Source organism: Acinonyx jubatus, chromosome E2 (genome assembly GCF_027475565.1).
Source record: "Acinonyx jubatus isolate Ajub_Pintada_27869175 chromosome E2, VMU_Ajub_asm_v1.0, whole genome shotgun sequence".
Classification (NCBI taxonomy): domain Eukaryota; kingdom Metazoa; phylum Chordata; class Mammalia; order Carnivora; family Felidae; genus Acinonyx; species Acinonyx jubatus.
The window spans coordinates 49,631,985-49,648,544 of record NC_069396.1 but is presented as its reverse complement, the minus strand read 5'-3'; the positions used below and the strand labels follow the sequence as shown (position 1 = coordinate 49,648,544).

Here is a 16,560-nt window from a genome sequence, read left to right as displayed (position 1 = left end):
CGCAAAGACCCTGAGGTGGGCACGTGCATGGCATGTTCGAGGAACAAGGAGGCTGGGGTGACCGCTAGAGAAGTAGAGGAGGCAAGAGTTAAATGTGGCCTGTAAGGCGATGGGGACATTGAGTAACATTAAATTTAACAGATGAAGTGAACCGCATACAAACCTCAGGCTAGAGTTTGGCTCCGGATAAGGAACATCTAATAGCGGCTCCTAGAATAGGACCAGGAGCCCAGTCGGTCCCCCCCACCCCACCGTCCCTTGCAAACATCTGGCCTCGTAACTGTTTAATTGGGTGGATAACCAAAAGCACAGGCCAGAAATCCCCAGCATTCGGGGCTTCTGCTGGGCTCTGAGCACCCTGAGGGCAGGCTTGGGGCTATCTTGGTCTCTGCTGTGTAAGCAGAACCCCCTCCGCCATCCCCGCTCAGTGCAAGGTGCAGGGGAGGTGCTCCGGAAAAATCTGTAAAATCTGTGGACTGACTGCATGTCAGTCTCTCCACCGGTGTGTTAATGCAGGCCCCGCCGAGGTCCACACTTCTGGATGTGTACCTGTCTGTGACAGACTGTACAACCATGTGCTCGGCCAACATTCCCAGAGGACAGAGCAGTGACTGAGACAGCTCTGGCTCTGTGCTCACAAGGCTCAGTCCAGTGGGGAATAACCTGTCCCTAGACAGGGATGACTCATAGGGGGCAGGGCTGGGGTGAGAGATCAGGGAGCTGGGGGTCCCGGATCAGGTAGTCAGGGAGGACTTCCTGGAGGAAGAGATACTGGAACTACAATGTGGGGGACGCCTAGGGTAAGATAATGAGTTGTGTGCCTCAGGGCACGTCCCAGGGAAGGGAAGAGCAGGGTCTAGAGCCAGAAGATAAGAGATCATGGCAAGTTAAAGCAAGGGTGATGAGGGGCGCCTGGCTGGCTCCGTCAGTGGCTGGAGCGTGCAGCTCTGGATCTTGGGATTGTGAGTTCAAGCACATTGGGCATAGATTACTTGAAAATCTTAAAAAAAAAAAAAAAAAAAAGGCGAGACGAGGCTGTGGGGGTGAAGTCCCTCCCATCCCCTCAAGGTCTCGTTTATTAGGGGCCTGGACTCTTCCCAGCATACTGGGAACCACAGTAGGTTCTGAACAGGGGACAGGCAGGGTCAAGTCTGCGCCTTGGAAAACCCTCTGGCTGCTGAGTGGAGAGTGGATGGGAGGGGCAGGGACAGACAGGGAACAGCTTGGACCAGGTGGTCTCAGTGGGAGTGAAGGGGTGGGACTCCCGAGTGTGGGGGGTGCGGCCGGTGGGCCTTGCCAAAGGCTTGGGCGTGTGCCCGCGGGGGGCTAGTGAGTCCAGGTGGCCTGAGAGCCTCCTTGGTTCCTAGAATCGTGGGACAGAAGCCCCACAGAGGAGTCTGGGCTTTCTCCCGGGGCACTGGCAACCCTGGGATGATGTAGGGCAGGGAAGGGAGTGTTGGGGGTCCGTGGGGCTGCCTGAGGGGAGGAGGGGCCCGCTGCCCACGTGTGTGCACGTGGGGCCCTGCGTGTGCCAACGTTTCCCAGGACCTCATGGATTCCCTGCCCGGCTCTGCAGGAGGTCGGCAGTGGAGCCCTGTGTGGCCCTGGGCGTCCTCTCCCTGTGTTGACGCGGCCACCCCCCCAAAACAGTAAATCTGGAAACGTGAGGTCCCAACAGTTCGGAGGGAAGGGACATCCAGAGACGCATAGAGTCCACGTCTCTACAGTGGATCGACAGTCCCAGCCCAGACAGCTGGGAAGACGTGTTGGCTGGGTCCTGGGGGCAGATGTCACCTCCACAGCTACAGAGCACGACAGCCAGGCACACCACGCTGAGTAAGGAGTCACCCCCGTACCCCTACCATGACCCTGGCGGGGAGAGCTCAGAGGCCCAGAGACGGGAGGCTGTGTGTCTAGGATGCGGGGACTACTCAACAAGGAAGCCTGATGGGGAGTTGACTCATGGGGTGGGCTTGTGCTGCTGCCCCGCCTGGCGGCACGAGGCCAGGAGAGCATCAGGGGAGGGGGCACAGCCAGATGCAGCCTCGTGGGCAAGAACGCAGGTGCAATAAGGTCACAGCAAACAGCTTCCCGTCTGTGAAACGGGGACAGTTACGGAAGCCCCTGGAGGGCTGCCGGGAGGGGGAGTAGGGGGAGAAAGGGCCTGGTCACGGGGGGTCACTGTCTCCCACTCTACTCCGTGCTGCACTCCGCAGGTCTCCCTTGCAGACCCAGGAGAGACACCCGCACCCCGGCGAAGCTGCCCTCCGAGGTGGCAGAGGAAGGCAGGCACGAGGGGGGATGGCTGAGTTTAAGTTAAACACCCATATGAATTTATTAAATCCAGACTGTGTTAAAGGGTGGCGGTCTGGGAGGAGGGGCGTGGCGGGGAGACAAGGGACAAGATGATGGATGGCCGCAGGCATCCCGCAGAGGGGCCCCAGCCGCCCCCCCGCCTGGGCACCCCCCTCGGCAGCGCCACGTCGGCTTCACCATGATTCCCAACGGTGCTGGGCTGGCAGGGCGAGATGGCTAGAAACACAGAGGGACACACGGACAGACGGCGCCTCCACAAACAACGTGCCCCGGCCTGCCCCGGCCCCCGCAACACACGCTGGGCTCTGGCCCACGGGGGCCTCCTGCCACCCTGGCCCCATCTGTCCAGGGAAAGGGCGACAAGGAGGGGAGGCGAGGGGGCCGGGGCCGCGGGGGTGGCGGTCACCAGGAGCCGGAGCGGAAGAGGAGGACCAGGGGCGGCTAATCCCTTTTCTTGTCCTCTGCTGGCTTTGGAGGGGCTTCCTGGGGCTCGGTGGCAGAGCTGGCCCCCTGGGTGGGCTTGGCGGGCGGGGGCGTGGAGGCCTCCTCCCTGGCGGCGGCGGTGGTGGCTGTGGCAGGGGCCGGGGCGGGTGGGGGTGGGAGGGCCCCTGCTGCTGTCGGGGCCTCGGCCACGGGGGCGGCCGCTGTCGGGGCCTCGCCACTCATGCCAAACTCGTTCACCCGCGTGGGGTCGACGCGGTAGATCCACCGTTGGTAGAGGTAGATGAAGAAGACCACATCTGGCGGGGGGGGGGGGGGGGCGAGGGGGCCAGCGTGAGGGGGCGGCCATGGCAGCCCTCAGACCAGGGCCCTGCCTGTGCCCGGGTCTGGCGGCGGCCTCCCGCACCGGCCCTCCCGCCCGCCCACTGGACCTCACCGTCCCGCAGGCAGCCGATCCGATACATGACGGGCATCTTGATGACAAAGGCAAACAGGTCGTCAATAAAGGTGTTGAGGGCCTTGTAGGTGAGCATGCGCCAGGGCAGGTGGGCCACAGACTTGAGCTTGTAGTTGATGAAGAGCTGGGGTGTCATGGTGATGAAGCCTGCAGTGACGGGGAAAGGGACGCCCGTGAGCAGAGGAATGGGCGTCCTGACCCCGACCTCTCTGGCCGCCTTGCTGGTCTCGCCCTCCGCCCTCCGCTCCAGCACCACCACCCCCCCACCACTCCCTCGCCCAGCCACATCTCACCACAGCTCTCTCGCCCCACCCCGGGCAGCTTGCAGGCCTCAGTTTACACATCATGCCCCGAGAGGTTTCCCCAAACCCCTTTACTTCGACCCCTTCGCGGCACCCGCTGTAACTCGCCCGTCTGCTTGTTGACTCTGAAGGGGCCCCTGAGGACAAGGACATACCGAAACATGCCGTGCGTGGCCTCCGGAAAGTCCTCGCTGACCCCCACGTTGGACCAGGCTCCCCTCACCCCCTTCAAGGCTCCTCACGCGCCACCCCTGCCCACCCAGGGCTGTCCCTGTCTGGGGAGGAGTCCCTCCCGCACCGGGCCGTGAGCATCAGGAGGGCAGGGCCGGGCCTCCTGGACCACCGCTGGGCGCCAGCAGGGCCCGGCGTGGGGCCCGGGAGCGTCTGCGGCGGGTGCCCCGGGAGGCCGGCTCACCGAAGGTCAGCAGGAAGCCGTAGAGCATGCTGAGCACCCAGGAGTACCAGCCCTTGTGCTCCAGGTACAGGAGGCTATAGACCGCGTAGCAGCCCAGGAGCGGAAAGAGGATCCACGACAGGTACCGGAACGCCATCTGCGGGGTGCAGGGCAGGGCTGGCACCCGGCTCCCCACCCTCACCCACCCACACCCGGTCCGGCAGGCCGGGCCAGGGGAATTTCCAGGTGGCCCCGGGAACCGTGGACTCGCACAGGAAGTATACACGGCAGGCGCGGAACACCGGAGGGTGTGACGCAGGCCATAAAGAAGGGCCCCACCAGTGGGCGGGCAGATGCCCCAGCCCCCACCCACTGCCCATCTCCTGGGCCCCCCAAGGGCATGTGGGTGCTTGGAGACCCTCCCCGGGGCCCACCGTGGAGGACACTCACATCATCATACACTTTGGTAGAGGACTCGATGTACGTGGACTTGTCTTTGAAGGTTGGGCGGGGGAAGAGTCCTGCCACCTTGTGCTCCCGGTCCAGCTGCAGACGGGGAGGGAGGCCGTGGTCGGCTGCCACGCTGGCTCCCACCCCCACCCTTCCTCACTGTTCCCAGTTCCCCTGTCCCACGTGTGACCCAAAAAATCCCCTGGTGTGAAAATCCCCTTGGTCCTGGGAGTGCAACAGGCACTGGGAAACCCCCAGGGGCCAGCTCCAGGGTCTGGCTGGCGCAGACGACCGCCATTCCAAGTCCCGGTGGCCCCCAGAACAGCACAGCGGCCCGGCCTTACCCGGACGTCCATGACCTTGGTGATCTTCCAGAGGTCGATGAGGACCCCGATGAAGACGCTGACCTGGACCACGAAATTGGTCTCGTTGTCCAGGATGTAGAGAAGGACCACGAAAGACTGGAAAACGCCGAAGAAGACGGAGCGCACGGACAGGCCCTCCAGAGACTGCCGGCTGTTCCAAAACTGGATGTCTGCACGGGAGGCGGGGGGAACCTGAGAGGGTGCGGAGCCCCCGAGCCCCTCCTGCAGCTCCTTCGGCCCCGTCCTCAGACCCCCAACGCGCCACAGTGGCGCTGGGTCTGTCACGGGCAGTGGCGCACACTACCCTCCGCTCCCGTGAAGAGTCTCGTGCCAGAGCGGCAGGCAGGCAGGAAGGACGACTGCGGTCCTTACAGTGGAACCCCGCCCCCGCCCCCACCCCCACCTCCACCCCCAGGGTGCAGTCTGACCGTGCGCACTGCCACCCGTCAGGTGCCGAGGCTGGCCAGGGAAGCCACATTCCTCGGGCCACACAGCCCGGCCTGGTGGAATGTGGACGGAAGCCAGGTCTGCATGACACCAGCCCCAGGCTGTCCCCCCCGGTGCCATGCTCTCTCCCCTGGGCACGACGCTCTGGGACACGCACTTCAAGACCAGCTCCTCCAGCCCACCGCCCTGAAACCCTGGAGGGCCTCAGACACGCCTGGGGCATAGGCAAGGACTGGGCACTGGTCTCCCAACAGCTCCTTCTAGTGCCCCTGGCGGACCCCACCCACAAGGCTAGGCCAGCCCCTCCCTGAGCCCTGGCCTCCCGTGGGCCAAAGTGGGTAACGGCAGTGTCCCCACCTGCAGCCACAGGAAGCCGACCGCCCCAGTGCCTGCCTCACAGGAGCGAGGCCAGGCCCAGGCTCACACAGGGCTGGCTCTGCATCAGTGTGCAAGGCTGTCCACCCTGCTCTGATTCTGGTTCCAGGGCTCCAGCATGCTCGCCCTGCCCCCGCATCAGACGCGGGGACACCCACAGAACCCCCCAGTCCTGACCGGGAAAAAAGGGTACGGAGACAGGGTCTGTTGGAGGCGGGTGGATCTGAGTCCCACCTCAGACCAGGGAGGCAACGAGCACGAGTAAAGGCCCCTGGGGCCCATCCCCCTGCTGAGTGACCTCGGGCGAGTGACCATGCCCTCTGTGCCTTCATCTCTCAGGAGGAAGAGGGACCCTAGGCGACCCAGCCGGCAGTCAGCAGGAAGTCTGGGAGCCACGGCGTGCCCAGGCACAGCGAGTGCTCCCTATGGCACAGCTACCAGTGGTCGCCACCACCTACTGTCCCATTTGGATGGTAGAAACTTCTAGAAGGTAACTCTCAACCATGGCAGTACCGTCTTAAGAATGCTAGTGCCCGTTAGTACCGCTGCTTGCGCAAGCTGTAGAGCGGGAGGCCCCCCGCCCCCCGCCCCCCGCCTGCAGCTCTCCGGGGAAGGAAGCAGTGGCCCATGGGGCTTAGAGGATGAGACTGGGTGACGGAGCCTCCACCCGGGCCCAAATCCTGGCTCTGCCACGTGGGAGCTGCGTGACTACGGGCAAGCTACCTAACCTCCCTGAGCGTCCACTTCCTCACCCCTAAGCACAGAGGTAACGGCAGGCTTCCTTGTGGGGCTGGGGTCATGGAGACTCGGCAAGTACCTAGTGAGGGCACTAAGAACGGTGCCCGGCACCTGGCCAGTCCCCCCTGAAATGCTGCATCAGCATTGTTGGCCTTTGGAACCTAGGGGCCTTCTGGGGACAGGGCTGCTGCCTCCCCACCCAGGTGGTCCCCATCCGCGCAGCCTTGAGGGGCCTCTCCCACCAAAAAGCTGCTGTGCAGGGCAGCGGGAGTAGCCCTGGGGCTTCCCTGTTCCCAGCCCTGGAGTTCCCCAGCCCCGCTTCCTGGTGGTGCCATCCTGGCTTCTGCCGGCACAGCAGGCCAGCTCCTTCCCCGGTGCCACACCCGCTGGATGGGAGTTTCTGGGCTGGGAGTTTTGGGGCCATTACCCTCCCCAGCTCCTCAGGCCTCTGGAGAGTGGGGCTGAGAGACCCCACGTAGAGGGCGAACCTATGGGGAAGGAGGGAAGGAAGGGGGCAGACCCTAGCCCCCACCGCACACCCTCCTATCCCCAGCCCCTGTGGCCTCTCATCGCCCCAGGGTCCCAACCCTACCGTTCTTGAAGGCCAGGAACTCAAAGACACTGTGGACGATGGACACAATGATGGTGAGCGCCAGCAGGTAGGGGTTGGTCTCTAGGAGGGCAACCTAGGGGTGGGGGGAGATGCCGGTGAGCACCGTTGCGCCCTTGCCCAGGGGTGACCGCTGCGGCATGTTCGTTGGCCAGCCCCACTCCCCTTCCCCTGGGCCCCAGAAGACCGGAGCCCGGGGGCTGCCCCGGGGCAGAGAGAGCACACTGGCCAGCAGGAGAGTGGGTCAGGACGGGCAGGGGGGCACGGAGAGGCGGGCAAGTGCTTTACAGACGGGAGGCGAGGGGGGTGGAGAGACAGTAATGGGGAGAGAGGCAGAGTGACCAAAACACATGAAGGGACAGCTGGGGTGAGGACTGGAAACTCAACACCAGAGACAAGCCCAGGGAGGCACCACTGAGTCTCCAGGTCACGGACACAGGCCAGGAAGAAAGGTGGGAACAACAGACGTTCAAGGACACAGTAAGGGGGAGAAGAGACATGGAGTCGGAGCTCAGGGTCAAAGGGACAGGCCGTGGTGGCGGCGGAGGCGGGGGGGGGGGGGGGGGGGGGGGGGGGGAAGGGGAATGCAGGTCCAGACCCAGAAGGCCCAACCAAGCTGACATAAAGGCTGTGACAAGAAGGTCCACAGGAGCCTCGGAGACAGGACCCCCGAGCCAGCCGGGGCCTGCCGCAGGAGGGGGCCCAGGAGACTGTGGAGCTGGGCAGGCAGCTCGGGCCGGAGGTCCTCAGGCTGCCACCTCCCCTCCCCCTTCCCCTCTCGCTGCCCGGGAAGGTGCTGGAAAGCCCCCTGTCCCCTGTCACCTTCACTGAGTCCTGCTCCTCGTCCGACTGCTCATACAGCTCGTCCCCCAGGAAGTTCCAGGGCGACTTGGTGCTCTGGGCGGCATAGAGCTGCCAGCGCCAGAGCGACAGCGGGCAGAAGGACACGCGGAGCGGCAGGCTGGCCAGGCTCTCGTTGATGGGGTAGTAGTCCTTCTGCAGGTTCCAGTAGTCGTTGAAGTAGATGATGGGGTAGTAGTCACCACTCACGGCGTCAAACTTCACATCTGCGGGCACGTGGGGCAGGGGCGCCTCTTAGCCCGGGCTGCAGGCCACCGGCACCCAAGAGGCTGGGGAGAGCCCTCGCACCTCCAAGAATGAAGGCGGCACATCCAGGGGCCTGCAGGGATCTGACGGGGCCCCTCTGACAGGGGACGCTTTTTGGCTACACCACAAGGGGCCAAGGGACTGCCTGACCTCAGCGGAGGGAACAGGGCAGAAAGAGCCAGGCGGACCCCGCCGGAAGGGGACAGCTAGGGCTCAGCTCCAGCCCACGGCTGCCCCATCCATGATTCCAACATATCGGCTTTGTGAAAGAAGTCAGAAATCTGGGTTTGTAGGTGATGCTGTCCCAACCTCAGACGTTGGGTCCAACAGCTCATGAGCCAGGTGAGACCTGCCAGGGGACTGGTTTTGGCACGCACGCGGGCGGTCAGTGCCGGGGTCACCAGAAGGTACAGGAAGGAGAGAAGATAAAGGGGAGTGCTGGGGGTAGTGGGGACCAAAACTCTCAGGGAGTGGGGGTGGAAAGACAAGGAAACAGCCCGGGCAAGGGCCCGAGGTGGGTGGGGGCTCACACTGGTCCAGAGGAGGAGGCACGCTGCCCTTCACCCACGGCGTGTGGTCGTCCACGATGTTGATGGTGATGTTGGGGTGCCAGTGGGAGATCACCTCCACGGGCCCATAGTCCTCGGCCCTCTGAGGGGAGACAGAGTGAGGCAGGGTTGGGAGAGGGGGGCCTCGGAGACCCCTGCCTGCTTTCTCCTGAGGGCTCCCGTGACATTTGAGACAGCAGAACAATAACCATCACGGTGACCACTGGCCAAAGGCTCACCCCAGACGGTCCCCATGCCAGCCTTTACAGAATCCCCCCAACCACCTAACAGAGCAGGAGACCCAGGCCTGAGGTCGTGGATGGGGTCATGTACCAGGCTGCAAAGCCTGGCCTTGTGACAGCACGGATGTGGGACCCCCACGCAGCCTCCGGGCTTGGGGACCATCCCTCTCACCAGGGACCAGCTTGTAGAGAAAGGAAGGTCTTGGCGCCCATCATGGGTTAACACCCCAGCACCCCAGCCTGCCAGGGAGTATTCCTGCTAGAGTCACATCATCAGGTGCCTACTCTGTGCCAGGGTGAGCCTGAGCCCTGGGGCCTGGCTGCTTGGGTGTGAATCCGGGCCCTGCCGGGTCCTGACTGTGACACCCCTGGCAAGTCTCCTGGTCTGAACATGGGAACAGTGACAGGACCCTCCCGGCGGGGCTGGTGAGAAGCGTCTAAGTACGCGCGTGTTCAGCGGGCAGAACGCTTGCTCCGTAGGTGCTGACTGCTGTATGCTTGCCCGGAGTCCTCCCCAGCCTGAGAGGTAGCTTCGACTCCTTACCCGGTTTCCAGAGAGGAAACTGAGGCACAGACAGGCGAGGTGGCCCAACCAAGCCCCCACAGCGGCTCAGTGGGAGTGCCACAGGGGAACCCGCGGACGCCGGCTGCTGGGCTGTGAAAGGCCAGGTGCTCCCCCAAGATCTGACAGCTGTGCTCGCGTTTACCTTGATCATTTCTGGATCAGCTTCTGTCTCTCCCGTCAACAGGTTCTTGGTTTTCTGAAATCGCCGGCGCTTGTATTTGTTGATCACTGTTGGGGGGGAGGGGTGGGGTGGGGCGAGGAAAGAGGGGGGACATGAGACCCGCCGGCGCCGGACACCGGACCTCTGCCCACCAACAGCCGCGCGCTGGCCTCCAGCCCGCAGCGGGCAAGAACAGTGGCCAAGAGCCGCAACTGCCCCCTCAAACCCTGCCGCCCAATCCCCCAACTTCACAGCGGCGCCAACATCTGCCATACCGCCCCAGGCAAAGCCCTGGAGTGGCCCTTCTCCAGAATCCGCTCGGTCCGTCCCATCGGCCGCCCCGGGGCCGCCCCCCACCCAGCACGTGCCTCGCATCCAACCACTCCTCCCAGCCCCCTGGTGGCCCGCTCCTGCCCCCGTAACCTTCTCTCCACAAGGCAGCGACCCTTTTGAACCAAGGATCAGCTCACGTGCAGCTGCTCCAGAGACTCCGAAGGCTCCCGCTCCTGGAGCAGGGCGCCTGCCACGCTCACCACGGCCGCACCGACCTCCCGCCTTCGCCCGCCTCACTCCTCTCTCCTCGCACCTGCCAACCCCGGGCCTTCCGAGGTGCCGCCCCATCTCCCCGGCACGCATCCGCCGTGGTCGGAACCTTCCCGCCTGGCTCCCCTGTACCCTTCAGGTCCCTGGTGACATGCTCCCCTTCCACAGGCTTCCCTGCCCACCCCACTGCAGGAGGCCGTCCAGCCGCCCTCCTTGCCACTTCTGTGTCCTCCACCACTTTTTGCCCCGGCCCCAAGTTCACCTCCCCGTCGGCTGGCTCATCCGCTGCCTCGTCCGGTCTGCCAACCCCAGGACTGACAACGAGCAGAACCCAGAGACACAAACAGGGGGGCTGTGGGACAGTTCTGGAGAAGGCCTGGAGCCACCAATGTGAGAGATACTGAGGGGCTGTGAATCCCCAGCCGGCAGTGGACCTCACTTCCCCTTGCAGAGGCCAGGTTGGCTACGGGCTCCCTGCCACCCTGCCCGGAGGACTGCCAAGACTTGCCAGGAAGAGGACGCCGGTGCCCTCCTGAGCTCCGTCTCCCCTCCTCCGCCCTGGCCCTGTACTCTTCAGCTCTTCCTCGTGGGAGCACGACGGCAGCCCGCCCCTCCCAGGACTCCCTCCTGCCCGAGGGCCGGGGAGAGAGGGGGCAATGCAAAAGGGAGCGGGCCAAGAGCGGGGGCTCTGGGGTCACATCCCGGCTCCGGCTCCCCGAGGGACCTCCGTGAGCTACATCGCTTGCTTGGGCTTCAGTCCCTCCTCCGGAGGATGGGGTTCAGAGCCCCACCCCTTCTTGGCAGAACCGCTGGGAAGTGGCTCCCTGCTCTACAGGGTCCCTGCCCGTCACACTAACACCAGCCACAGGGCCCAGATCCCTCCCACCGACTCGGAACCAGGGCTCGGGACTCTTGGACTCTATGGATGAGCTCAAGTGTGAAAAGGCTTCTGGGAATTGGCTTTCGGTTTCAGGCCAGAGCCTGCTGCTCTCCCTGTCGGCGTCAACATCACCCACCACTCCTCCCACGTCCATTCATTGGAGACCTTGCCTCCCTCCATGTCCGGGGGGAGCAGGAAACACCCGAGGGTGGGCATCCTGGAGGGAACCTTCCAGGCGGACGTGCCCTGCTGCTGTTTCCAGGGAGAGGCTGTCCAGGGAAGGGAGGAGCCGTATCCGGCCTGGCACGCAAAATGGCCCATAACATGAGATGGCCCTGCCTTCCGTGGGGGACAAGAGTCCCCTTTTCTCGCAGTTACAGCTCCCGGAACGGCGCCAGCCAGTACAGTCGGTGGCCACAGGAGGCTGTGGACACTGATGATGTGGCTGGGCCAGACCGAGATCTGCTGTGAGTGCATAACACACACGAGACTTCAAAAGGTAAGGCGGGGGGGCGCCTGGGTGGCTCAGTCGGTTAAGTGTCCAACTTTGGCCCAAGGTCTCACAGTTCATGAATTCGAGCCCCACATCGGACCGTGCTAACGGCTCAGAGCCCGGAGCCTGCTTCGGATTCTGTGTCTCCCTCTCTCTCTGCCCCTCCTCTGTTCGAGCTCTGTCTCTCTCTCAAGAATAAAAACATCAAAACAAAACAGAACAAAACAAAACAAACTTAAGGCAAAGACAAAGATACCTCACCAATTTTCCCCATTGATTCCACACTGAAATGACAACGTGTTGACCTCAATAAAACTATTGCTAACACTAAGCGGCCACTAGAAAACGTAAAGGACTTCTGTGGCTGCTTATGACAGCTCTATGACACCATCCTCCCCTGTGCCCTAACTACTGGCCCTCTGGGGACAGAGACAGAGGGGACTTCTCTGATCTCACACTCCCGTTCTTCCCCCTGGACTTGACGTGGGACCAGCTCGAGTCCCTCCAAGCCCCTGCTCCAAGGGGTCCTAGCTGCGAGGCCGGGAAGGGAGGCCTGGAGGGGCCTAGCGGGCTTTTCAGGTCCATGGGCTACAGATGCTGTTTTGCAGACCATGCCAACACGTGTCACGCTGACCACAAACATGACCTTAGCCGCACATTAATACGGATCACGTTTCACCAAGAGGCAAAACCCCAGAAAATAACACTGGCGTCGGTTGGGGGCAAATGAGAGGCGGGCGAGCCGCCCCCCTCCTGGGCCACGTTCAAGGCAGCCTCCGAGGTGTCCGGCACATCTAACCCGGAGCTCCCAACAAATCCCACTCCCAGGGCCACACCTGTGGAGTCTACCCACGCAAGCCACGCTCCCTCCGCTTGCCTCTGCCTGCACCAGATCCCGCTAGCAGATGCCACACATCATGTTCCACAGACACACGCACACGGCAGAGCTCAGCACACACGAGGGGACTTCCGCCAATCAGTTCTGGAGACTGAGACAGGGTCATCGACCTTTTGTTTTGCCCAGTACAGGTGACAATGAAAAAATCAGATGGTTCTCTGGGATATTTTTATACCCTCCAAAATTAGCAAAGACCTAACCCGCACGAGGAGACGTACATCTATCACTGCCCCACACAAAAACAGCCGGAGGGATCTGAACTCAATCCCCAGGCGCGATGAAGTAAAAGCAAGGTGGGCACACGAGACTCACAAGAAGGGAACGGGAACTTCCTGAGGGAGCCATGGAGTTTCTAGATCTGCTGAAGCCCAAGTACGGTGAGAGAGTCCTACCGGGTGGCCAATCAGGACACGGTGGACTCCAGGACAAAGACACAAAGTGGGAGCAAAAAGACGCCAACCACGATGAAGCTCGTGCAAAATGAGAAGTTGGACCGGAAGGGAAAAATAACTGTGCTCACCATGTGGCTCGGATGCAAACAAGCCACGCCACTGAATATTAACGTAATCAAAATCTTATTCGTGTATTAGGGTTTTCTCTTCCAGAACAGGAAGCGAAGAAAAGTGTCTAAAACTGAAAAACCAAGAAACCGCGGCATCACCCGGTTAATCGGGAACTGTGGAGGTTCAACAAGTAGCCGAAGAACGGCCACCGGAGCTTGAAAGCAGTTGGCTGTGGGGAGTGGGAAGGGGGGGGGGTGGGGAGTGGGAAGGGGGGGGAAGGGGGAGAGGTGAAGGGAGACAGGACTTGCGCCATCTTGTTGAATTATTTGGATTTTAAGCCGCGTATGCGCAAGAAGAGTTGAAGTTTAAGATGAAGCCCCGGGCAGAGAAAAACCCTGGTCAGACTACGTCGGAAGTCCCAAGTGGCCGGCCCTCCCCCAGGGCTTGTCGGGGTCACTCAGAGTCCCTGGGTTTTATCCAGAGTCGGGATTCTTCTGGTGAACAGCCAGCGCCAGACGGCTGGCCGGCCAGAATGAGGACGGGGAGGGGGGTGCCTCATCCAGCCGCGTGGCCCTCACAGCACACTCACCCGGGAACACCCTGGGAGCCAGGCACCACCCCACAGGACCCCCGAAGGGCGGTGCGTTTGCGCAAGACCCGTTCGCGCGGTTACAGACGCCACACAGGAGATGAGCCCCAAGTGTCCTCCCGGCTTCAGCCTGCTTACTCTTTGTTGCTCCCTCACAGACCATTCTGGAACGTCCGCTCCCACCAGGCCTGGCAGCGGGCACAAGCCAGCCCCGCCCTCCCCCTGCCCTCCCCTTCTAGGAAGCCCATCTGACTTTCAAAAGTCCCTTTCCCTACCTGCTCTCTGACTCCTCCCCCGTCAGCTCCCGGTTGGAGCTGGCCTGCCCACCCCAGCCGCCCCCCCCCCCCCCCCCGGCTGGGGTTCCTGCCTGCCCTTGTGGGCCTGGCGTTGGGGGGTCTGCCGCACAGTGGGGGTGCTTACTCCGTGACATGTGGACGGTGGCGAGCCGGCGGTACAGGGCCTTCTGCCGGGGGTCCGGGTGGAAGCCGCTCTTGGTGAAGTAGACGTGGATGTAGATGGAACCGTTCTGCTGGACGCTCTGCAAGGCAGACCGACAGGGGAAAAGGAAGGGCTGAGGCCCCTCTCGGCACCCGGCTCCAGGTCCCTGCTCCGGAGTGCTGGCGCGGGCCGGCGTGGCCGGGTGCCTGCGAGCAAGCCACTGATGTCTGACACGCTCGGGTCCGAGCCCCGCCTCGAACGCACCCTGGCTGTGTGACCCTGGGCTCCACCTGGCGGGGCCTCAGTGCCCGGCTGCACGACACAGACGGCCATCCCTGAGCTTACGAGAGCGCCAAAGTGACCCGAGAGCCCCCGGCGCGGCCACTCGGGCACGGGGCAGCAGCTCAAGAAACGCCAGCAGTTCCAACCCGTCCGGCAGCAAGGCAGGGTCACTGCCACTGGTGACCTCCAAGTTACGCGTGTGTAAGTAACCCACATACACCTGACGCAGCGGTGGTGTTTCTGGCCCCATTTTCCAGATGAGGCAAGTGGGCCTCACGAGGAGGGTTATGTGACATGTGGTGAATAAGCGGATCTGAAGCCAGTCTGTGGGCTCCCGTGTGCCTCTGTCACCGTCTGTGTCCCCCCCCTTCTCTGCCTGTGCCTGTCTGTCACCTACGATCTCCCCAGGAAGGGGACTACTCTCACTCCCACCTGACGCAGATGAGGAAACCCAAGACGGTGGTCGTGTGCCTGAGGCCCGTCTGCTACTCAAGCAGAGCTTGGATTAACTTGGCCACACCGTGTCCCCGTCACTTCCCTGCCTTTTAAGCCCACCTCTGTGTTAATTATGTTTTGTGTATTTTTATTGTTTCAACATCTTGGGGGGGGGTGGGTCTCCCCTGGCTGGGGAGAGGCCGCCCCTCCCAGGGCTACTAATTCCTAGAGACAAACAACTCACCTGCCCATCCAAGCCCACACTCCTGCCCACTCCCCTGATCTGCCCGATCTCATACCCCAAGCTGCCCTGAATCACCCAGCACCAGGTCCACACTGCTGGAGACCACCCCTCCAGCCCAGAGCCCACCGAACTAGCCAATCCTAAGCTGCTTCCCTTGCCTGCCTTGCTTTTCCCGTGGAAACTCCGGCAAAGGCTCCTGACCCAACCCGGTGCTTCCCCTGCGGCCCTGAGTGGGAAATGCATGTAGTAACTCAAAATCAGGCACAAGCGAGCCACCTCCCCCCACCGCAAAGAAGCTGGGAAGGAGGGTTAGACTGGACGCTGCGGAGCAGCTCTCACCACCCAACCTGCGGCCCCCTCGGCCTTCCTGGGGTCTCATGGCAAGGACGAGGACGGGGCCGGGGGCTGGGCCTGAGGTCTCGGCCGAGCCACTCCTCTGCAAGCTACCCTACCCGCCTCAGAAAGACTGTGCACGCACCCTACTTCCAGGCACCAAGCCAGAGCAGACATCACTTCCCCCCCCCCCCACCCAGGGGCGGAGGAGAAGACCTGCTGGGGAGAAATGAAAGACAGGGCAGCCCCAGAGAGATGTCCCCACCCACTGGTCCACCGATCCATTACTTTCACTGACACGCGTAGTCACTGAGGTATCGGCCCCACGCTGTGCAGGGCTGGGGACACAGTGGTGACCAAATCAGCCCTGGGAGGGACAACCCAGAGCGGGCAGGCTTGGATGCAGAAGTCCAGAGAAGGCCAGCTGCCCGAGCCTGAGCGTCAAGGAAGGCTCCCTGGGGGAGACAGACGCGGACCTGTGGCTGCCGGAGTCCAGAGCCAGACGGCCTGAGCTCGAATCGCTCACGAGCTGTCTGTCTGACCTCGTACGTCACCTAAGCTCTCTCTCTACCCTAGAGGTAGCTGGGAGGATCCCAGGCCAATTTCAACCCCACCCACATTTTTCAGATGGGGAGGCCAAGGAAGGCCCAGAGACCTCGGGGACCTCCCTGTGGTCACGCAGCGTGAGAACGGAGGGCGGCGCCCGGCCTGGAGCCTGCACTCGGCGGCGGGACTGGGAGTCGGAAGAAACCGGGAGCTGCCCCCACCTGCGGGATGTCGAGCTCGGCGAAGTGCTCGTAGCAGCCGTCCGAGTTCTCGCCGCTGGTCCAGTCGCCGTACACGAGGTCGTGCTGCTCCCAGAAGAGCGCCGACGTGGCGTTGAAGTCTGTAAAGTGCTCGTGCTCGGAGATGTACACGTGCAGGTTCTGTGGGGGGGGCGGGCGGGGAGGGGGCTCAGGGCTGCTGCCGAGCCTCTGAAGGCTGGGGGATAAAGAGCCGGCAGCACACTGATACCCCCGGTGTTGCAGAGGGAGAGGAAAGGGGGCAGGTGACGAACGGCAGCTGCTAGAATAAATGTTCTTTTTTCTCAACCCTCCCCCGCCACCATGTCTGTCTTGCTCCGAGCCTATGGCATCCATGAGCAAGAAACAGCCGAAGAACGGCCAGCCTGCCACTTAGAATCCGGGGGCAGCGCCTGACTGGCTTGGCCGGCCAGCGATGGGAGTGAGTTTGAGCCCCACTTCTTGAAAGGAGGAAGGAAGGAAGGAAGGAAGAAAGAAAGAAAGAAAGAAGGAAAGGAAAGGAAAGGAAAGGAAAGGAAAGGAAAGGAAAGGAAAGGAAAGAAAAGAAAAGAAAAGAAAAGAAAAGAAAAGAAAAGAAAAGAAAGTAAGTAGAATTTGGGGTC

At 62.5% G+C, this 16,560-nt stretch overlaps 1 protein-coding gene across 1 annotated transcript in view; it reads right to left on the bottom strand.

The window, feature by feature from the left end:
- Positions 1–2,310: 2,310 nt before the first annotated feature.
- The window catches only part of CLPTM1 (CLPTM1 regulator of GABA type A receptor forward trafficking), a 32,144-nt gene continuing 17,894 nt past the window's right edge, over positions 2,311–16,560 (bottom strand). Inside the window, exons 4-14 of the mRNA XM_027037763.2 lie at positions 15,923–16,081; positions 13,844–13,961; positions 9,500–9,585; positions 8,533–8,653; positions 7,718–7,962; positions 6,878–6,971; positions 4,705–4,895; positions 4,361–4,456; positions 3,932–4,067; positions 3,194–3,361; positions 2,311–3,056 (exon numbers count right to left, since the gene is read on the bottom strand). Of these exons, the coding sequence (XP_026893564.1) occupies positions 2,758–3,056; positions 3,194–3,361; positions 3,932–4,067; positions 4,361–4,456; positions 4,705–4,895; positions 6,878–6,971; positions 7,718–7,962; positions 8,533–8,653; positions 9,500–9,585; positions 13,844–13,961; positions 15,923–16,081 (1,713 nt within the window). The 3' untranslated portion in view covers positions 2,311–2,757. The remainder of the gene's footprint in view (positions 3,057–3,193; positions 3,362–3,931; positions 4,068–4,360; positions 4,457–4,704; positions 4,896–6,877; positions 6,972–7,717; positions 7,963–8,532; positions 8,654–9,499; positions 9,586–13,843; positions 13,962–15,922; positions 16,082–16,560) is intronic.